General features: G+C 34.7%; 1 protein-coding gene across 2 annotated transcripts in view; it reads right to left on the bottom strand.

The window, feature by feature from the left end:
- The window catches only part of SLC9C1 (solute carrier family 9 member C1), a 111,215-nt gene that overhangs the window by 6,099 nt on the left and 81,377 nt on the right, over nt 1-23,739 (bottom strand). The window contains exons 21-27 of one of the 2 annotated variants that reach the window (XM_081542250.1): nt 21,262-21,387; nt 19,809-19,907; nt 19,106-19,279; nt 9,104-9,235; nt 8,786-8,971; nt 7,335-7,458; nt 652-824 (exon numbers count right to left, since the gene is read on the bottom strand). In XM_081542250.1, coding sequence (XP_081398376.1) covers nt 652-824; nt 7,335-7,458; nt 8,786-8,971; nt 9,104-9,235; nt 19,106-19,279; nt 19,809-19,907; nt 21,262-21,387 — 1,014 coding nt within the window. The remainder of the gene's footprint in view (nt 1-651; nt 825-7,334; nt 7,459-8,785; nt 8,972-9,103; nt 9,236-19,105; nt 19,280-19,808; nt 19,908-21,261; nt 21,388-23,739) is intronic. The other variant, XM_081542260.1, reaches the window with a different exon arrangement.

Genomic DNA, 23,739 nt, shown 5'->3' with positions numbered 1-23,739 from the left:
GCTGGGCTCTTCAAGACCTGAAAACTTGGACACATTTGAGTTAAAGACGGACATGAGAAAAACACCTTCAGTATCCCTCATGGAACCTATAATAACCTTTCATTCAACATATACTCATGAGGCAAGTTCTGGGGGAGGAGAATGTGTTTTAAGTTTGATGCCTTCTGCTAATAGAGTAAATGGACTGAATCAACGTAAAACATCTTTAACAATCAAATATACAATTTTCTGATATATTCATTTGTAGCAAATATTTCTCATATTCTAGGTATTATGATTAGCATCTCCTGGGACAATACAACAAGCTTGGAAAAGACTAGAAAAAAAAATAAATTCTCTACCTCTCTTGGAACTCCCTAAAATCCAGTCTACAGTTAGGCTGATGGAGATCTAGTGAGGTCCAGGTAGGCTGATGGAGATCTAGTGAGGTCCAGGTAGGCTGATGGAGATCTAGTGAGGTACAGTTGTCTCTAAGTATTTGCAGGGGCCTGGTTCTAGGACCACACTCCCTCTTCCCACGAATACCAAAATCCAGGGATGCTTAAGTCCCTTATATAGAATGACATAGTACAGTCAGGGCCCAGAATCCACATGTTCTGTGTTCTAGGATATGGAGAACTGACTGTATTTTCAGTCTATTTCTCAGTTCACCTGAGTACGTGTCTCTTCTTGAGGGAGATCTTCATTTGTTCCACTTTTGGCTCCTTCAAAATAAATATCTCTCTCTTCTTGAGAGAGATTTTCATGTGCTCCACTTTCACCTGCTTCAAATTGAGTATGTGTCTCTTCTGGAAGGGAATATTCACAAGTTCTGCATTCAGCTCCTTCAGAAAAGACTGCATTAATTCAAACACTGAAACAACCATATTAATTAGTCCAACTATCCAATTCAACCAAGTTCAAGCCACTGTAATCTGAAATTGGTGACAATTTCAGTTGGTAGGAAATGGGGTCACTTTAAAAAAAGAGATGAAAAGTCTTTTATTATGGAGATTGTGTAACAAATGTGCAGAAAGTTTGGAAAGTACAGAGACAAAAATCACTTACTGTCCCACCATCCCCAAAGTACTTCTATATTAATATGTGCTGAGCATGCCAGGCCCATTGGTAAGCAATGGGGATACATAAGAAAGCAAATGAGTGATGATCCATGCTCTCTTGGAAAAGACAGATCAGCAAACATACAAACAAAAAAATACATGATGGGAAAATAGGATTGTGTGCATAATGGGCTATGGGAGCACATGGAAAGTGCAGTTCTGCGAATATGGGATGTATTAGTGATGCTGAGATTTAAGGAATAAGAAGTTAACTCCATGGAATGGGGAGATGTGGGGACAAGCACTTTTAGAGGGTTCTAGGCAGAAGGAAGAGAAGAAATGTGCAAAGGTTCAAGAATGAGAGACCACGAGGTCTCTCATATTATGTGAACCATTAGCCATTTGGAATGGCCATGTTTTAGATTGTGGGGAGGGAAGATGGCTGAAAAATGAGCAAATGGTGAAGTTTCCCATACCAGGTCCTGTTTCTGCTTAATGTGAAGATCAGTGGGGACCCATGGAATGACAGTATTGTGTTCACATGGATTCAAAGGTTTATATTTATAACATAGTAAAGGTAAAATTTGTTTAAAATTAGCAAGACAATGTTGTATCAGTGCTATTTTTACTTGACATGTATCATTGGTCTTTTCCAAGGTACTACCTTGGAAATTAATTGTTTAATGCTTATTAAGTATTCAATTGTATTGCTGCTGCTGCTGCTGCTAAGTTGCTTCAGTCATGTCCGACTCTGTGCAACCCCATAGACAGCAGCCCACCAGGCTCCCCCGTCCCTGGGATTCTCCAGGCAAGAACACTGGAGTGGGTTGCCATTTCCTTCTCCAGTGCATGAAAGTGAAAAGTGAAAGTGAAGTCACTCAGTCATGTCTGACTCTTCGCGACCCCATGGACTGCAGCCTACCAGGCTCCTCCGTCCATGGGATTTTCCAGGCAAGAGTACTGGAGTGGGATGCCATTGCCTTCTCCTAATTGTATTGACTAATGTGTTAATTTAACTAACCATTCATTTATCATTAGACATTTTGATAACTTCTGATTTCTATTCTTATAAATAATGCTTAATTACCTTAATTACTATTTTATTTTTTAATTAATTAATTTTTTTATTGAAAGATAATTGCTTTACAGAATTTTGTTGTTTTCTGTCAAACCTCAACATGAATCAGCCATAGGTATACATATATCCCCTCCTTTTTGAACCTCCCTCCCATCTCCCTCTCCATCCCACCCCTTTAGGTTGATACAGAGCCTGTGTTTGAGTTTCCTGAGCCATACAGCAAATTCCCATTGGCTATCTATTTTACATATGGTAATGTAAGTTTCCACGTTACTCTTTCCATGCATCTCACACTCTCTCCCCATGTCCATAAATCTATTTTCTATGTCTGTTTCTCCATTGCTGCCCTGTAAATAAATTTCTTCAGTACTATTTTCTAAATTCCATATATATGCATTAGAATATGATATTTATCTTTCTCTTTCTGGCTTACTTCACTCAGTTTAATAAGTTTTAGGTTCATCCATCTCATTAAAACTGACTCAAATGTGTTTCTTTTTATGGCTGAGTAATATTCCATTGTGTATATGTACCACAACTTCTTTATGCATTCATCTGTCGATGGACATCTGGGTTGCTTCCATATTCTAGCTATTGAAAATAGTGCTGCAATGAACAATGGGATACATGTGTCTTTTTCAATTGTGATTTCCTCAGAGTATATACCTAGGAGTAGGATTGCTGGGTCATATTGTGGTTTTATTCCTAGTTTTTAAAGGAATCTCCATACTGTCTTCCATAGTGGCTGTATCTATTTACATTCCCACCAACAGTGCAAGAGCATTCCCTTTTCTCCACAGCCTCTCCAGCATTTATTGTTTGTAGACTTTTTGATGATGGCCATTCTGACTGGTGTGAGGTGTTATCTCATTGTAGTTTTGATTTGCATTTATCTAATAATGAGAGATATCGAGAGTCTTTTCATGTGTTTGTTAGCCATCTGTATGTCTTCTTTGGAGAAATGTCTGTTTATATCTTTTTCCCACTTTTTGATTGGGTTGTTTGTTTTTCTGGTATTGAGTTGTATGAGCTGCTTGGATATTTTGGAAATTAATCCTTTGTCAGTTGTTTCATTTGCTATTATTTTCTCAGATTCTGAGGGTTGTCTTTTCACCTTGCTTATAGTTTCCTTTGCTGTGCAAAAGCTTTTAAGTTTAATCAGGTCCCACTTGTTTACTTTTGTTTTTATTTCCATTACTCTAGGAGGTGGGTTATAGAGGATGTTGCTTTGACTTATGTCATCAAGTGTTCTGCCTATGTTTTTCTCTAAGAGTTTTATAGTTTCTGGTCTTACATTTAGGTCTTTAATCCATTTGGAGTTTATCTTTGTGTGTGGTGTTAGGAAGTGTTCTAATTTCATTCTTTCACATGTAGCTGTCCAGTTTTCCCAGCACCATTTATTGAAGAGACTGTCTTTGCCCCATTGTATATTCTTGCCTCTTTTGTCAAAAATAAGGTACCCATAGGTGCATGGGTTTATTTCTGGCTTTCTATCTTATTCCATTGGTCTATATTTCTCTTTTTGTGCCAGTACCATACTGTCTTGATGACTGTAGCTTTGTAGTATAATCTGAAGTCAGGAAGGTTGATTCCTCCAGCTCCATTCTTCTTTCTCAAGACTACTTTGACTATTCAGGGTCTATTATGTTTCCATATGAATTGTGAAATTTTTATTCTAGTTCTGTGAAAAATGTTATTGGTAATTTGATAGGGATCACATTGAATCTGTAGATTGCATTTGGTAGTATAGTCATTTTTACAATATTGATTCTTCCTACCCAGGAACATGGACTATCTCTCCCTCTGTTTATGTCATCTTTAATTTCTTCCATTAGTGTCTTATAATTTTCTGTGTACAGTTCTTTTGTCTCCTTAGGTGAGTTTATTCCTAGGTATTTAATTCTTTTCATTGCGATGGTGAATGGGATTGATTCCTTAATTGCTCTTTCTGATTTTTCATTGTTAGTATATAGAAATGCAAGTGATTTCTGTGTATTGATTTTGTATCTTGCAACTTTGCTTAATTCAATGATTAGCTCTAGTAATTTTCTGATACTATCTTTAGGGTTTTCTATGTCATGTCATCTGCAAACAGTGAGAGCTTTACTTCTTCTTTTCTGATCTGGATTCCTTTTATTTCTTTTACTTCTCTGATTGCTGTAGCTAGGACTTCCAGAACTATGTTGAATAATAGCGGTGAAAGTGGACACCCTTGTCTTGTTCCTGATCTTGGGGGGAATGCTTTCAATTTTTCACCATTGAGAATAATGTTTTCTCTAGGCTTCTCACATATGGCCTTTACTATGTTGAGGTAGGTTCCTTCTATGCCCATTTTTTGAAGAGTTTTAGTCATAAATGGATGCTGAATTTTGTCAAAGTCTTTTTCTGCATGTATTGAGATTTTCATATGGTTTTTATCTTTCAATTTGTTAATACGGTGTATCACATTGATTGATTTGCATATATTGAGGAATCCTTGCATCCCTGGAATAAATCCAACTTGATCATGGTGTATGAGCTTTTTGATCTGTTGCTGAATTCTTTTTGCTGAACTCTTTTTGAGGATTTTTGCATCTATGTTCATCAGGGATATCGGCCTATAGTTTTCTTTTTTTGTGTTGTCTTTGTCTGGTTTTGGTATCAGGGTGATGGTAGTCTTATAGAATGAGTTTGGAAGTGTTCCCTCCTCTGCAATTTTTTGAAAAAGTTTCAGAAGGATAGGCATTCAGTTCAGTTCAGTTCAGCTGCTCAGTCATGTCCGACTCTTTGCGACCCCATGAATTGCAGCATGCCAGGCCTCTCTGTCCATCACCAACTCCCGGAGTCTACCCAAACCCATGTCCATCGAGTCAGTGATGCCATCCAACCATCTCATCCTCTGTCATCCCCTTCTCCTCCTGCCCCCAATCCTACCCAGCATTAGGATCTTTTCCAATGAGTCAACTCTTCGCATGAGGTGGCCAAAGTATTGGAGTTTCAGCTTCAACATCAGTCCTTCCAATGAACACCCAGGATTGATCTCCTTTAGGATGGATTGATTGGATCTCCTTGCAGTCCAAGGGACTCTCAAGAGTCTTCTCCAACACCACAGTGCAAAAGCATCAATTCTGCAGAGCTCAACTTTCTTCACCGTCCAACTCTCACATCCATACATGACCACTGGAAAAACCATAGCCTTGACTAGATGGACTTTTGTTGGCAAAGTAATGTCTCTGCTTTTAAATATGCTATCTAGGTTGGCCATAACCTTCCTTCCAAGGAGTAAGCGTCTTTTAATTTCACAGCTGCAAATCACCATCAGCAGTGATTTTGGAGCCCCCAAAAATAAAGTCTGACACTGTTTCCACTGTTTCCCCATCTATTTGCCATGAAGTGATGGGACCAGATGCCATGATCTTAGTTTTCTGAACGTTGAGCTTTAAGCCAACTTTTTCACTCTCCTCTTTCACTTTCATTAAGAGGCTCTTTAGTTCTTCAGTTTCTGCCATAAGGGTTGTGTCATCTGCATATCTGAGGTTATGCATTAGCTCTTCTCTAAATGTTTGATAGAATTCTCCTGTGAAGCCATCTGGTCCTGGGCTTTTGTCTTTCGGAAGATTTTTGATCACAGCTTCAATTTCAGTGCTTGCAATTGGGTTGTTCAAAATTTCTATTTCTTCCTGGTTCAGTCTTGGAAGATCAAACTTTTCTAAGAATCTGTTCATTTCTTCCAGATTATCCATTTTATTGCCATATAGTTGTTCATAATAGTCTCTTATAATCCTTTGTATTTCTGCATTGTCTGTTGTAACCTCTCCTTTTTCATTTCTAATTTTGTTGATTTGACTCTTCTCTCTTCTTTTCTTGATGAGTCTGGCTAAAGGTTTGTCAATTTTGTTTATCATCTCAGAGAATCAGCTTTAGTTTTATTAATCTTTACTGTTGTACTGACATTTTGATAACTTCTAATTTTTTATTCTTATAAATAATGCTTAATTACCTTAATTATCTTTTGCTTTATTTCTTTACAATAAATGTCTAGTAATTATATGATTAATTTATTTTTATTGAGATATAATTGACATATTTAGAAATTACATTATTTAAGCAAGGGATATAAACACTTTTAGGGCTTGTGACACTTTTAGGGAATCTTGTGATAAACTTATTTGATCAATTTGCACTGGTGTCAAGATAAGAATGTATATCAGAAAAACTACATTTTAAAAAGTTTTTAAATTTATTTTTAATAGGAGGAGAATTGTTTTACAATGTTGTGTTGGTGTCTGCATTCAACAACATGAATCAGGCATAAGTATACATAAATCCCCCTTTCTCTTAAACCTCTCTCCCACTCACTACATTTTTTTGAGCTTTAGTCATTATAATTCTTTAAAAATCTCATGAATGAAATAGGCTAATATTTAATTTCTATTTAATTTCTAATTACTTTTTAATTTCTATTTCTTTAAATATTAGTAGTGTTGAACTTTCGTCTGTAGAAAATGTATTTTGTTTTCAATAAAACTTTTCTTCCATGAACTGTCCTTTGTTGATCTCTTGATTGGTAATATTTTTATCAACACAGAATTTTAAAATTAATTTCTGTATTCCTAAATTTAAACAATGTCTCCTTCAGAGGAATGAAAAATATTGAAGAATATTATTTATTCCATAATTCAAATACAATTCAATTTTTAAAACTATTTCAAATTTATTTTCCAAATTTTAATCAATAGCTTAGTATCAGTTTTTAAATAATCATTTATATTATAATTCAATTTCATTCATGCAAACTTTGTATGGGGAATAGGCTTATAATAAGGTTATTTATTCAGTTCTATGATTTATATCTCTGTCATTAAGACAACACAACATTTTCATTATATATTATATATTTCATTATATATTTTATATATAAAATATTTTAACTTTTGGAAAGAACTAGAAATTTCTTCATCAGTCTTTTTTTCACTTTATTTTTATATACTTAAAATGTTTATAATATGTGATACCTATTATGATTATGTATTTATTTTATAGATTAAATATAGAAAAATTTCTAACTATAACTTAGATATTCTCAGTCATAATTCACACACTGGATATCAAATATGGCAGTTAAAAGGATTCCTCAATACTTTAGGCAGAGTGCATACAAGTTTCCAAATACGATAGGACTATTTCATAAAAGAAAAATAAGTTCCCAATTATTCAAAGAATTATAACTTACATACCTGATGTTGTTGGATCAGCTGGTTTATGTGAAGCTATATACTTTCTAGTGTTCCACCTGAATCTTTTAGAATAAATTGAAGTTTGAACAATTGTTACCTTTGTGAAATCTTCAATGCCTTGTATCTGAAAGTCAACAGATTACAAGCTAATTTCTAAGTAAAAATCATACAATTAGATGCTCTCTAGTAAGCTACTATCTCAGACCCTCTCTAAATATCTGGGCCTGAAAATTGACATTGTAATTAGATATTGAAGTGATCCCAGCGCAGCATCCCTAACTAAGCTCTATTATTACATATTCAGGAATACAGGTAGGGAGTACCATAGTTAAGAATAATGTTTCACTTCCTCTCACTGGCTATCAGATTAGTGGTATCCACGTGGAAAATTTTCTTATGACCATTTCTCAGCTCAGGATTCCTCTTACCTCCAACATATTTTTCCTGTGTCCCATATTTACCTTTTAAGCACTTCTATCATAGCTGTACACATTTGTGTATCTATTTTTATATATTTCTTTTTGTTTGGTTGAAAGATCTCTTGAAGGCAAGTTGCAAGACTCATTTGTCTTGATCACTTTAGCATCTAGCACTGTTTCTGTCATAGTTGCCCAAAAAATAAGCTTACTTTAATTAACTCTAGGTCTCTCTTTCAATTTACTTTCTTTAGCAGTATTTTATGTGTCCTCTGATTCCCCCAGACATGTGCCTCTCTTACTCTATCCCAGTACACACACATACACACACAAACACACACGTATACTGTGATATTCCTTCATTCTCTCTTTCTTCTCGCAGCACAGCTTTTCATTTTAATTGGGCTTCCCTGGAGGGTCAGACAGTAAAGAAACTGCCTGAAATGCAGGAGACCCAGGTCCTGGAGAAGGGAATGGCTACCCACTCCAGTATTCTTGCCTGGAGAATCCCACGGACAGAGGAGCCTGGTGAGCTACATCCATGGTGTTGCAAAGAGTTAGACACAACTGAACAACTAAGCACAAACGTAACTCAACAGCTTAAATATGAGAAAGTCCTTCATTTTTACATTCACTTTCAAAGTAGCTGAAGAAATATCAGTAATACTCATTTCAGCTTAGGACTGAAAGAACCATTTCACAGCACTGTTGATACAATCCAAAGAGAGTAGTCCTGCAATATGTACATGAACTGAATAGGTCCTCTTTTGCTATTTACAATTACCTCAAAATCTAACTGTGGTCAAAATGTATAGCTTGGCCTGATTCATTGATAGTGAATAGGAACACCTTGGTGTTTGGGCTACCCAGTGCTAAAGCAATCAATGAACTTGGAGTGTGTGTGCTGTGTGTGCCCTTATGGAGTGGTAGGGGAATTGGAGAGAATGGGAAGTTGGAAAAGTGACACTTCTACTATTAACTCATTGTTGGACAAATGGAATATTGACCTGAAGATATGAATCAATATTTCTTTACCTGATGACATGTTATAGGAATTAAGAAAGGAGCCTTATAAGCTTTTCGTGACTGACAATCTTCCACAGCTCCATGGATGAGGATGACATAAATTACTGTTTCATCATAGATATCGGTTTTGGTGTTCTTTGGTATATCTTTTACATAAATGTTACTGAGTTTCAATTGCATCTTGTAATTCCAATCCTATAAGAAAAATATAATTTCATAGTCTATTGTTTATAAAGATTAATATAAATTCCTAAATATTTAATTTCTACAATACTTTAGTTCATTTTCATTCAGAGAGAAGGACAATTTCACATAAGCACCTCTTACCTCATAAGACAAATGTTCCCTGATTTTTTTGGCAGTAATAGAAAGTCCAAGTTTTAGCCACACTCTGTATTCAATGTGAGGACAAAATTGTTCAAAAGCTTCATACAAGTGATTTTTGGGTATAAAACATGTCTGGAAAAAAGAGGATATCAACTCACTATTTCATTCTGTGCGTTCATGATTGAATGAAATGAGATTTTCTCTTATATACATGTAACATTAAAGCTAATAATATTTAAATTATGCATATTCATTTTATTGCCTGGAAACCTAATAAAATGTACCTATTTAGCAAATATTTGTGCAATCTTGTCATATACTAAGTATTAGAAGGCTGTATGATTTAATGAGACTTTATTATTCTTATAGATTCTGAAAAAAATAGAAAACAAAGATTCAAAGATCATTTAACCTTTTAAACTAAAGACATAAGTATTTCTAAAAACATTTGGGGGGAGCAAATGTTTTGGTCAATAATAAAATGCTGATACTAACAATGGTTAGACTGACTCTTAGCAGTAAGCTGCTATGAAGACACAAGAGATTGTGTTTGTTGGATTTATCTTGGTAAGCAGCTATGAGTAGGTTTGCTGGGTAATATAGTAAATATGTGTTTATAATAAACTGCTAAACTGTTTTCAGATGAGGCTGTAACATTTTACCCTTTAACTAGCCATGTATGAGAATTTCAGTTGCTTAACATCCTTGCTAATACTTTGTGTTCAATCTATTTATTTTTACCCAATGTAGTATGTATATAGTGATACCTTATCATGATTTTAATTTGCATTTCTCTGAGCACTAATGTTATTGAGCATCTTCTTCATATGTTTATGGGCTATTTGTATATTCTTTTATGAAATATCTATTCAAATTCATAGCCCAATTTTAAATCCTGAAGCATAGTTGATCTCCAATATTTTATTAGTTTTAGGTGTACAACACAGTAATCTAGTATTATTATAGATTATACTCCATTTAAAGTTATTACAAAGTATTGACTCTATTCCCTGTGCTGTACAATATATCCTTGTAGCTTATTTATTTCATACATGGTAATTTGTACCTCTTAAGCCCCAGGCAAGAATACTGAAGTGGGTTGCCCTATTTTATCCTACTCCCTTTCCTCTCCTTACTGATAACCACTAATTTGTTTTCCATTTCTGTAAATCTGTTTCTGTTTTGTCATACTAACTTGTTTTATTTTTTAGATTCCACATAAAAGTGATAACTTATGGTACTTGTCTTTCTCTGTCTTTCTATTATTTCATTAAATATAATACCCTCCAAGTCCATCCATTTTGTTGCAAATAGCATAATTTCATTCTTTTTTTGGTTTAGTAATACTATATATATCTCAAATCTTCTTTATGCATTCATTTGTTGATGGACATTTCGGTTGCTTTCACATATTGGCTGTTATAAATAATACTACTGTGAATATGGGGGAACATGGATCTTTTCAAATTCATGTTTTTATTTTCTTCATGTACCTACCTAAGAGCAGAATTCCTGGATCATATGATAGCTCAATTTTTAGCTTTTTTGAGCAACCTCCATTTACGTCTGTAATTCATTTTCAGTTTATTTTGTATTTGGTGTGAGAAAAAGCTATAATTTCATTCTTTAACATGTAGCTGTCCAGTTTTGCCAGCAACGCTTATTGAAGAGTCTGTATTTTCTCCATTGTATATTTTTGCCTTGATTTAGATTAATTGACCACAAGTATGCAAGTTTATTTCTGGATTCTCTGTTCTGTTCCATTAATCTGTGTCTCCTTTGCCTTTAGCTTCTCTTCTTTTCTCAGCTATTTGTAAGGCCCCCTCAGACAACCATTTTATCTTTTTGCATTTCTTTTTCTTGGGGATGGTCTTGATCACTACCTCCTGTACAATGTCACAAACCTCCATCCATAATTCTGCAGGGACTCTGTCTATCAGATCTAATCCCTGGAATCTATTTCTCATTTCCACTGTATAATCGTAAGGGATTTGATTTAGGTCATACCTGAATGGTCTAGTGGTTTTCCCTACTTTCTTCAATTTAAGTCTGAATTTGGCAATAAGGAATTCATGATGTGAGCCACAGTCAGCTCCTGGTCTTGTTTTTGCTGACTATACAGAGCTTCTCCATCTTTGGCTGCAAAAAGTATAATCAATCTGATTTCAGTATTGACCATCTGGTGATGTCCATGTGTAGAGTCTTCTTTTGTGTTGTTGGAAGAGGATGTTTGCTATGACCAACACATTCTCTTGGCAAAACTCTGTTAGCCTTTGCCCTGCTTCATTCTGTACTCCAAGGCCCAATTTGCCTGTTACTCCAGGTATCTCTTGCCTTCCTACTTTTGCATTCCAGGCCCCCACGATGAAAAGGACATCTTCTTTGGGTGTTAGTTTTAGAGGGTCTTGTAGGTCTTCATAGAACTGTTCAACTTCATCTTCTTCATCGTTGGTTGGGGCATAGACTTGGATTACTGTGATATTGAATGGTTTGCCTTGGAAATGAAAAGAGATCATCCTGTCATTTTTGAGATTGCACCCAAGTACTGCATTTTGGACTCTTGTTGACTACGAGAGCTACTCCATTTCTTCAAAGGAATTATTGCTCACAGTAGAAGATATAATGGGCATCTGAATTAAAATTGCCTGTTCTTGTCCATTTTAGTTCACTAATTTCTAAAATGTCCATGTTCACTCTTGCCATCTCCTGTTTGACCACTTCTAATGTACCTTAATTCATGGACCTAACATTCCAAGTTCCTATGCAATATTGCTCTTTACAGCATCTGATTTACTTCCATTGCCAGTCACATCCATAATTGGGTGTTGTTTTCACTTTGGCTCTGTCTCTTCATTCTTTCTGGAGTTATTTCTCCACTTTTCTCCAGTAGCACATTGGGTACCTACTGACCTGGGGAGTTCATACTTTCTTGAAGACTAGAGATCTCTTCAAGAATATGAGAGATAACAAGGGAACATTTCATGCAAAGATGGCCACAATAAAGGACAGAAATGGTATGGACCTAACAGAAGCAGAAGATATTAAGAAGAGGTGGCAAGGATACACAGAAGAACTATACAAAAAAGATCTTCATGACCCAGATAACCACGATGGTGTGATCATTCACCTAGAACCAAACATCCTGGAATACAAAGTCAAGTAGACCTTAGGAAGCATCACTACGAACAAAGCTAGTGGAGGTGATAGAATTCCAGTTGAGCTATTTCAAATCCTTAAAGATGATGCTGTGAAAGTGCTGCACTCAATATGCCAGCAAATTTGGAAAACTCAGCAGTGGCCACAGGACTGGAAAAGGTCCGTTTTCATTCCAATCCCAAAGGAAATGTCAAAGAATGTTCAAACTACTGCACAATTGCACTCATCTCACATGCTAGTAAAGTAATGCTCAAAATTCTCCAAGCCAGGCTTCAACAATACCTGAACCGTGAACTTCTAGATGGTCAAGCTGGATTTAGAAAAGGCAGAAGAACCAGATATCAAATTGCCAACATACATTGGATCATAGAAAAAGCAAGGGAATTCCAGAAAAACATCTACTTTTTTTTTTATTGATTACACCAAAACCTTTGACTGTGTAGAACACAACAAACTGTGGAAAATTCTTCAAGAGATGGGAATACCATACCACCTTATCTACCTCCTGAGAAATCTGTATGCAGGTCAAGAAGCAACAGTTAGAACCAGACATGGAACACAGACTGGTTCCAAATTGGGAAAGGAGTACATCAAGGTTATATACTGTCAACCTGCTTATTTAAATTATATACAGAGTACATCATGTAAAATGCCAGGCTGGATGAAGCATAAGCTGAAATCAAAATTGCTGGGAGAAATATCAACAACCTCAGATATGCAGATGACACCACCCTTATGGCAGAAAGCAAAGAGGAACTGAAGAGCCTCTTGATGAATGTAAAAGAAATGTGTGAAAAAGCTGACTTAAAACTCAGCATTCAAAAAACGAAGATCATGGCATCTGGTCCTTTCACCTCATGGCAAATAGATGGGGAAACAATGGAAACACTGAGAGACTTTATTTTCTTGGGCTCCAAAATCACTGCAGATGGTGATTGCAGCCATGAAATTAAAAGACGCTTGCTCCTTGGAAGAAAAGCTATGACCAACCTAGACAGCTTATTAGAAAGCAGAGACATTACTTTGCCAACAAACATCCGTATAGTCAAAGCTATGGTTTTTCCAGTATTCATGAATGGATGTGAGAGTTGGACTATAAAGAAAGCTGAGTGCTAAAGAATTGATGCTTTTGAACTTTGGTGATGGGGAAGACTCTTGAGAATTCCTTGGACTGCAGGGAGTTCCAATCAGTCAATCTTAAAGGAACTTAGTCCTGAATATTCATTGGAAGGACTGATGCTGAAGCTGAAACTCCAATACTTTGGCCACCTGATGCAAAGAACTGAATCATTGGAAATGACCCTGATGCTGGGAAAGATTGAAGGCAGGAAGAGAAGGGGACAGCAGAAGATGAGATGGTTAGATGGCATCACGAGTTGATGTACATGAGTTTGAGCAAGCTCCGGGAGTTGGTGATGGACAGGGAGGTCTGGTGTGCTGCAGTCCATGGGGTAGCAAAGAGTCAGACACAACTCAGTGACTGAACTGGACTGAATCTGAGTCTGTTTTTGTGCCAGTACCATACTGTTTTACTTACTGAAGCTTTATAGGATAGTCTGAAGTCAGGGAGCATTGTATCTCCAGCTTTGCTCTTTTTCTCAAGATTGCTTTGGCAGTTTTATGTATTTTGTGGCTCCATATAAATTTTAGGGTTACTTGTCTAGTTCTATGAAAAGTGTCATGGGTAATTTGATAAAGCTTGCATTAAATCTATAGATTGCTTAAGGTGTTGTCAACATTCTAACAATATTAATTCTTCCAATCCATGAACATGGAACATCTTTTTCATTGCTCATTTTATCTTTGATTTCCTTCATCAGTGTTTTATCATTTTCAGAGTGCAGGGTTTTTTTACCTCTTTGGTTAAATTTATTCCTATATATTTTATTCTTTTTGATTTGTTAAATTGGACTGTATTCTTTTTATTTTTCTGATAGCTCATTATTAGTGTATTGAAAAGCAATGGATTTCTGAATATCAATCTTGTACTCTGCAACTTTACTGATTTTTTAAATTAGTTCTAATAGTATTCTGGTGGAGACTTTAAGGTTTTGTATATTGGTCATGTCATCTGCAAAGAGAGACAGTTTTACATCTTTGCTTCCAATTTGGATGCATTTTATTTGTTTTTCTTCTCTGATTGCTGTGGCTGAGACTTCCAAAGGAATGTTAAATGTAAGTGGTGAGAGTGGGCATCATTGTCTTGTTCCTGATTGTAGAGGAAAAACTTTCAGCTTTTCACCAGTGAGTGTCATGTTAGCTGTGAGTTTGTTGTAAATGGCTTTCATTATGCTGAGATATGTTTCCTCTATACCAACTTTGATGAAGATTTTTATCATGTTGAATTTTGTCACATGCTTTTTCTGTGTGTCCTGTGATGTGTGTGTGTGTTATCCTTCATTTTGTTAATGTAGTATATCACATTGATTTATTTGCAGATATTGAATTATCCTTTCAACGTTGGAATAATTCCACCTGATCATGGTGTATGATCTTCTTAAACATTGTTGACTTCAGTTTGCTAACATTTTATTGAGGATTTTGTATATATATTCATCAGAGATATTAGCCTGTAGTTTTTGTTTTTGTTTTTTAGTGTCTTTGTCTGGTTTTGGTATCAAGGTAATGGTAGCCTTGTAGAATAAATTTGGGAGTATTTCCTCTTCAGTTTTTGGAACAGTTTGAAAGGATGGGTATTAATTCTTTATTCCCCTGTGAAGCTGTCTGGTTCTGGAGTCTGTTTTCCAGGAGTTTTTCTACTTACAATTCAATCTTACTATTAATTATCAGTTTGATCAGATCTATTTCCTCCTGATTCAGTCTTGGAAGATTGCATGTTTCTAGAAATTTATCCATTTGTTTTAGGTTTCCCAGTTTGTTGGCACGTAACTGTTCATAGAATTCTCTTATAATTTTTTGCATCTCTGGGATATTGGTTGTTATTTCTCCTCCTTCATTGCTTATTTTGTTTATTTGGACCCTCTCTTACTTTTTCCCTTGAGCCTGGCTAAGAGCCTATCCATTCCGATTATCATTTCAAAAAACTACTCTTTGTTTCACTGATATTTTCTATCATTTTTTTGACGCTTAGTTTATTTATTTCTTCTCTAATCTTTATTATTTCTTTTCTTCTGTGGACTTTGGGCTTTGTTTTTCATTCTATTTCCTTTAGATGATAAGTTAGATTATTTGTGATTTTTCTTATTTCTTGAAGTAGTCATGTATTATTATAATCTACCCCCCTCCCAGAACTCTTTTGCAATACCCCATAGGTTTTGGAAAATTGCATTTTTGTTTTCATTTGTCTTGAAGTATTTTATGATATTCTCTTGATTTCTTCACATTTTATTTTTTGGTAGCATGTTTTTTAGTCTCCATGTGTCTGTGTGTTTCCCAGTTTTCTTCCTGTAATTGATTCTAGCTTTCTATCATTGTGGTTGAAAAAACTGCTTAATATATTTATATCTTCTTAAATTTGTCAAGACTTGTTTTATGGACTAGCATGTGACCCATCCTGGAGAACATTCTATGGACACTTGGAAACAATGTGTCTTCTGCTATTTTTGACTAGAATGTTCTATAGATATCTATTAAGTCCAATCAGTTTAATGTGTCATTTAAGACCACTGTTTCTATATTGATTTTCTGTCTGAATTATCTGTCCATTCATGTAAATGGGGCATTAAAAGTACCCTACTATTATTGTATTGTCAGTTTCTCCCTTTATGTCTGTTAATATTTGCTTTATATGTTTAGGTGCTTCTTATATTCACTGCATATATATTAGTGAATGTTGTATCTTCTTCTTATATTGATCCCTTTATCATTATATAATTCCTTTCTTTGTCTTTTGTTATGGACTTTCTTTTAAAGTCTATATTCCTGATGTGAGTATTGTTACACAGCTTTCTTATTTCTATTTGCATGAAATATTTTTCCCATTCCTTCACTTTCAGTCTCTGTATATCTTCAGCTCTGAAGTGAGTCTCTGGTAATCAGCATTGTTTTTTATCCAATCAGCTAACCTATATCTTCTGACTGAAGCATTTAGTCTATTGATATTTAAAATGATTACTGATAGGTGTGTGCTTATTGCCACTTGTTTTTGGTTGCTTTTGCAGTTCTTCTCTGTCCCTTTCTTCTTTTTTAGTTTCTTCCTTTGTGGCTTGATGATTTTCTTTAGACATATGCTTTGTTCCTTCTTTCTCTAGTTTTATGTGTGTCTTTTGTAGGTTTTTGACTTGTGGTTACCATCAGGTTCATATATGTTAACCTGTAACTAGATCTACTTGTTTTAAACAGATAATCATTTAAGTTCAAACATATTCTAAAATTACTTTCTTTACTTTCTTCTCACAGGTTTTATGTCTTTGATGTCATATCTCTAACTATTTATTCTAGTCCTAGTTGATTTTACAATTTTTTTGTCTTTTAATCTTGTAATAACTTAATTAACTCATTCACAGGCTCTACTATATATTTGCCTTTAGTAGTGGGTTATTTTTCCTTTCTTGATCTTTTTTACTACCATCCCCAAACTACTCTTTAAAGTTCTAAAATTTTCATTTGATTCTTTTCTTCAATATTTCCTATGTCTTCTCTCATAAAGATTATATTTTTCTTTGGTTGCTTGAACATGTTTCCTTTTAGTTCTTTGAATCTATTCTTAGCTATTTAGTGTCTTCATTTAGTCCATAGTCTGGGTAATTTCAGTGTTGTTCCACTCCCCCTTTCCACATTAAGGGTCACATTTTCATGTTTCTTTGCTTGCTTAGTAATTCATGATTCCTGAAGATAAATTGTTAATATTCCAGATTCTGTTATCTTCCTCTGATCATTGCTGATGTTTGTTGCAGTAGACCCCTTCATTTACTGTCTGATAACCTTGACTTTGTATAGGTTGTGTTTTACAGTTTGCTTTGTTTAATCAGTAGAAAACTCTAGGCATTTCCCATGATTGTGTAATTTCATGGTACTTAACCTCCAAACTGAAGTCTGCCAGGGCTTGCTCTCAGACTTGTTTTAGTAAATTTAGAGTTAGTCTTACTAGGCCATGATATTTGCTCTTAAGATGTATTCCTTCTAGTCACTCAGCAGCATGCCAGAAGTTTTAAAAAGTCTCTCCTTTCTATTAAGACAGAACCTTAAAATATCTCGAATCCCTGACACTCCTTGGCCTTTAACATCTCTGTTCCATTCTTAGTAATCTGGTAATTTAGTTTTGTCTTACCTTGTGCATTTGCAGCCTATCCCTCAACCAAGGACTTGTGGAGAACCACCACACAGATTCCTCAGGTCTCCCTCTGTGAAGTCTGATCCTATGCCCCACTCTACAGATTCCAATCTACTTTAGCTGCCACAATTTCTAATCTCTCCCATCTCAGTTCAGCAGGATCATTATTTTCCACTTGGATTCTTATGAACTGCAGTAGAAAACTGTCCCAGTCAGAGAGTGAAGGTGGATGAGGAACTTATCTCGTGAGTTTCTCTTCTCTTGAGGTTTCCAGACTTAACACTTCCTGTTTTCCAATGGTTGAAAATATTTGCCTCATCTATTTTGTCAAGTTATGGTTATTTATGGTAAGTGTGCCACTATGTTCTCAGTAACTTCCTTATATTCAGAAGCAAAAGGCTAGAGTATTTTTATGCAAATGTCAGATATCAAATAATTTTACTTATAAATATTCTAATATGCATTGCTGAATGATACAGACAAAATTTTCCTGTGCCTTTTTCTTCCTCCCCTTCCTCTTCCCTTTTTATTCCTTCGATTTGTTAAAAAATAAATGGGTTATTGGCCTGTTGGCATCCCACACTCTAGATTTAGCTAATTATTCTCTCTTGGTGTAAGTTAACTTGTTTCCTGCATTTTCTGTAAACTGGTTGGACCTAGAGGCTTCAGGTTTTCTCTTTTCTTGTGCAAGAAGAGTCCATGGTGCTAGTACTTCTGTTGCATCAGATCATGAAACATGTGATGCCCAGTTGCCATTATTTTAGTGATGCTAAGATTGTAAGTGATGTTAGGATGGTTTTTCATTATAAAGTGTTCCACTAACATTCCACTCAGCAGTTTTAGCATCAATTGGTGATTATTGCATAGGTCCATTATTTCATTAGGGCTGGCTAAATGGAGATATTTTAATTTTCTCATTCTACATTTATTGGCTTAAATTCTTCTATACAGAATGATTTTCCTCATCTTTTTTTTTTTTTTGTAGTTTCTTTGAAAGAGTTCATAGAGGAAAGGCAGGATAAATGTTTAATTATTTCTTTTTTAAAATAACCAATTCATTTTCAGAGACATAAATTGATATCCTAGCAATCTTTTTAAAATAAAAAACTTGATACCATTATCAACTTATGAATTTTTATATGTTTGTGGTTTTATTGTTATAGTCATTGTTCTTTTTGAATTCACATTAGGCCAATGGGAGCCCCTGTTGCTTTGAGGATTTTGTTGTGAATTGTGTGTCAGAAACTTCTGTTCACTGTGCTCAACTTTCTATTAATAAATCCCAGCTCTTTGACTTTTTCCCTTCTTTACCCTCCAATTATGGTACTGACGTTTAACATATCCCATCTAATTTCCCATGAGACATCTCATATAACCAGTTTTTCTGGTTAAATCCTTGTTCCAATATGGTAGGTTAACTTTTGCAAGCCATTTTGCTAGGACACTACATTGTGTACATAAAATTCTGTAACAAGTTTTATTTCTTTATTATTCCTATTTCTTAAAATATTTTCACTAGACTACAAACATATACAAATACAAAAATAACTTTAAATGTGGTACTAGATATTTAACAAGCTACAATACTAAGACGTAAGGTGACATTTTCTGACCTCTACTACAGTTTTGCAGGTGGCAGAATATGTCATGGGTGCATTAGTCAAGCAGTTTAGCTCTCCTATTACTGCGCCACTGATCACAAAGTCTGTATAAGTTATCTGGTAATCTTTCTCCTCTGACTCCCAGATTATTTGATCAATTCCCAAACCTGGCTTTGATCTTTGAAGCTGTTCAAGAACAAAGAAAGAAAAAAAAATACGTGGGCCAGTTAACTTACCAAAACTATTTAATTTATGGCTTTTCCCTTTGTTTAACAATTTTAATATTTACATATTGCCTGAAAATATGTATTACTCATAACTTTTAAAGTGAATTTGTTAAATTAGCAATGACTTGGAAACAAAACATTCTTAAATACTCTTATCTTTCTGATTCTACCAACTCAACCAATTAATACCTGTCATAGAATAGCTAAATGCCTAACTCAAATATAAGACAAATAACAAATTATCTTATAACTTTCAACCTTAATACTGATCCTTTTAAAGTTTCTTGTTATCTATGGGAAAGTATGGCTTAACAAGTGATAGCTGGTGTTATTCATTGTGTTTGAAGAAGAGAATTGTTGTTTGGATAGTAGCTGCTGTCCTAAAAAAAGGATTAATAGAGTTCTTACCATTGAAAGATATTTATTCTCAATTATGTAATGTTTTTAACTAATACTCACAAGTGCATTTATAAATATCTCTGCCTTACCTTTACCATGCCTGAAATAATTACATAAATTCCTTTAGGCTCATCACCTTCTTCAAATATATCATTTCCACAATCAAATGTTACAACTCTGGATCTTTCCTAAAAAATGTCATCAAATACATAAGCTATAAGTAATATTTTAGCAGTGATTAGAGTTTACATTTTAATAAAAGTTTTATGCTTTTAAAGTAAATATTACTCAAAAAGATCTGAGGCACTGTATTAGTAATTTTCCAGGCAAGAGTACTGGAGTGGGGTGCCATTGCCTTCTCCAAAATTTGTAAGAGAAAACAGGAATTACGGGTAAAAAAGAGAAAGTGGATATTAATGAATATATGTATTTTCAGGTGGGGTATTTATACATAAATTAGGAAATAATCTAACTTAGGAATTAGAATATATGGAAAGGTGAAAATATTTCTTTGGATGAAAAATAATCTGGACAGATACAAGCTAATGGCACATATATATGTCTTAGACATACTCCTGCTCTAAACAGCTGATGAAGTAATAAAAATTCAATCATTCAAAGTATTTTAAACAGGTGAAAAAATTCATATAATTGGTCTTTTGGAACTTACTAGATATAGAAAAATGTTATTAGAATAGGTTAAATCCATTTATTTGTTCATCTCAGAAACACTTATTGAACACCCGGTATGTGAGATACAATATGGTAGGCACTGAGTACTCAAAAGTTTGATAAGGTAAAAATTATAGAAGGGGAGAGAGGTATAAAGATAATAATTGTAATGTAATGTAATTATGCTATAATAAAGGTATATAGTGGATGCAATGGTGACACCTTTTGTCCTCCAAACTCTGGATGGACCATAGATTAGTCTTTTACTGGTATTTGACTCTTACGCCTACTTTTTAGAGAACGTTTCCAGAGAACAAATAAGCAGAGGCAGTTTGGTGGCAGGGGCGGGGTGGGGAGTGAAAACAAAGGGCATTTTACAATCAGTAAACAGCACCACAGAGGAATGGAATTTAAAAAGCATAAAGTTGTTGGGGTATCATGAGTGAAACAAAAGTGAAAGTGTTTAGTCACTCAGTCATGTCCAATTCTTTGCAACCCCATGGACTGTGGCCTGCCAGGCTCCTCTGTCCATCGAATTCTCCAGGCAAGAATAGTGGAGTGGGCTGCCACTGCCTTCTTCAGAAGATCTTCCTGACCTAGGGACTGAACCTGGGCCTCCTGCATTGCAGGTAGATTCTTTACCCTCTGAGTTGGGGTATATGACATATGGATAACTAAAGGTAAAGATGGAGAGATAGGCAGGGGGCAGATTATGGGAGAACTTTGCATGTCATTCAAAGGGATTTTGATTTTGATTTTACTCTATATGTAATCAAGAATAATAAAGAGTATCATGGCTAAACATTTAATTTTTAAAAGATCATTTATTGGTACATTACAGATATTATTAACAGGAAATACAAATATTACCTGAATAAAGCTTATATGTTCTTGGTCTTTATCTAGCCAAGGAATATGATAGAGTGCTTCATCAACAGTAAGAGGTTTATATATAGGATGAAAATCAAGTATGTCTCTTTTTTTGGCCATTATTATCTAAAATCACCAAAGTTAAGAAAGGAGATGAACAAAACTGGTGTTAATGAAACGTTTAAAACAATTATGATTTTGTATCATTTCCTTTTCTTGATCTCCTGAGATTCCTGTTCTTCCATGGAAAACTTCAACCTATCCCCTCTTGAAGCATTTTTCTGTTATCATTATTCTGAAGTCATAGAGTATTTTTAAAAGTAAATCTTTTTACTGAAGTATAGCAGATATGCAAAAGTGCACAAACCCTAAATGTCCGCTCAAAGAACATTTACAAAATGAAAACATCTGCATAACCATAACCAAGATTAAAAACATTTATTGCACCTTAGAATCCTCTTTTATATTCTCTTCTAGTCATTACTTCTACCCCAAATTAACACTCTTCTTCTATTACCATGGTTTAGCTTTTGTCTAGTTTTGAGTGTTATCTGCATGAAATCAGTGTATGTACCTCTTTGTGTTTCATTTGTTCAACATTATGTTTCTGAAGTTCATCTATAATGTTCAGTTCAGTTCAGTCGCTCAGTCGTGTCTGATTCTTTGCGACCCCATGGACTGCAGCACGCTAGGCCTCCCTGTCTATCACCAACTCCTGGAGTTTACTCAAACTCATGTCCACTGGGTCAGTGATGCCATCCAACCATAACGTTGCAAGGAGCAAAAATTCTTTCCATGTTCACTGTTGTGTAATATTATGTTTTATGAATATACCACAGCTTTATTTATCTGTTGTTGATTGACATTTGAGCTGTTCCAGTTCGGAAATTTTGAAATGCCACTTGCTATGAGTGTTTGTTCACTGTACATATGTACACATTTCTGTTGTATATCTGGTTACATAATTTAATTTCTGTGCCTTAAGATATGTTTATGTTCAAATTTAGTAAATTCTGCCAAACAATTTTCCAAAGTGATTGCATCAGTTTATACTCCCTTTCTAATGTTCCAGTTATTCCACATCATTGCCTACATTTGGTACTGTCAGGCTTTTTTTTTTTTAAATTTTAAGTACTTTGATGATTGTGTATTGGTATTTTATTTTAGTTTTTTATTTGCATCAAGCTTATAATGATGACACTTGGCATCTTTTCTTATATTTACTGGCTGCTAGAATATTCTCTGTTGGGAAGTGCCTGTTCAAACTTTTTGCTGATTTTTTAAAAATATTGATTTTCTGTCTTGTTCTTATTGATTTGTTAAGATATATTATGAAAATGAGCCCTTTGTTGGATATATTTATTTTGAAAATATCCTCTACCTTTTTTGTGGACTGTCTTATCATTATCTTGTATCTTTCTTTGCCTCTCTTTTTCTGCATTACTGTCTTCTGTATTTAGTTGATTTTTTTGTAGTGAAACACTTGAAACTCCCTTCTTGCCTATTTTTATGTAATTCTTTAGTTATTTTCCTTTTTATTACCATGGGGATTACATTTAGCATCCTAAAATATAGCACTCTAATTTGAATTTATACCAGTTTAACTTCCACAACATACAAAACTCTGCTCCTTTAACAGTTCCATCCTTACCCCTTGTAGTTGATGTCACAAATTACATCTTTATATGTTGTCTATCCAAAACATAAATGAATATTTTTTAAAAATGCTCTCATCTCTTAAATTATGTAGAAAACAAAGTATAACATTATAAGTCAAAGATATAATACTTCTAGCTTTTAGACAAATAGTTACTTTTAAAAATGTATTAGTGTCTTAAATCATGTAGAAAACAAAAAGTGGAATCAGACACCATTATTACAACAATAGTAGCTTTAATAATTGCCCATGTACTTACCTTTATTGAGGTTTTTATTTCTTCATATGGATTTGAGTTATTGTCCAGTGTCCTTTCATTTCCATCTGCATGATATCTTTTAACATTACTTTCAGGGCAGGTATAGTGCTAATGAACTCCCTCAGCTTTTGTTTGAGAATGTCTTCATTTTCCTCTCATTTCTAAAAGACAGTTTTGCTGGATATAAGGTTCTTAGTTGATTTCTGCTGCTGCTGTTTAGTCACTGAGTTGTGTCTGACTCTTTGCGACCCAATGGACTATAGCCTGCCAGGTTCCTCGATCCATGGGATTTCCCAGACAAGAATACTGGAGTGGGTTGCTATTTTCTTCTTCAGAGGATCTTCCCAGCCCATGGATCAAGCCTGTATCTCCTGCTTGGCAGGCAACTTCTTTACCACTTAGCCACCTGGGAAGCCCTTTTAGTTGACTACTTTTTTCCTTCTAGCACTTTGAACATATCAGCCCACTTTCTTCTGGTCTCCAAAATTTCTGATGAGAAATCTGATGATGATCTCTTTGAGGATCCCTTGTATGTGATGGATTTTTACTCTTTTGCTGATTT

The sequence above is a fragment of the Giraffa tippelskirchi genome, chromosome 2 (assembly GCF_054371585.1).
Source record: "Giraffa tippelskirchi isolate mGirTip1 chromosome 2, T2T-mGirTip1v1.2.pri, whole genome shotgun sequence".
In the NCBI taxonomy this organism is placed as follows: Eukaryota; Metazoa; Chordata; class Mammalia; order Artiodactyla; family Giraffidae; genus Giraffa; species Giraffa tippelskirchi.
Note: the sequence above shows the minus strand (reverse complement) of the source record. Positions and strands in the feature narration are given on the sequence as shown.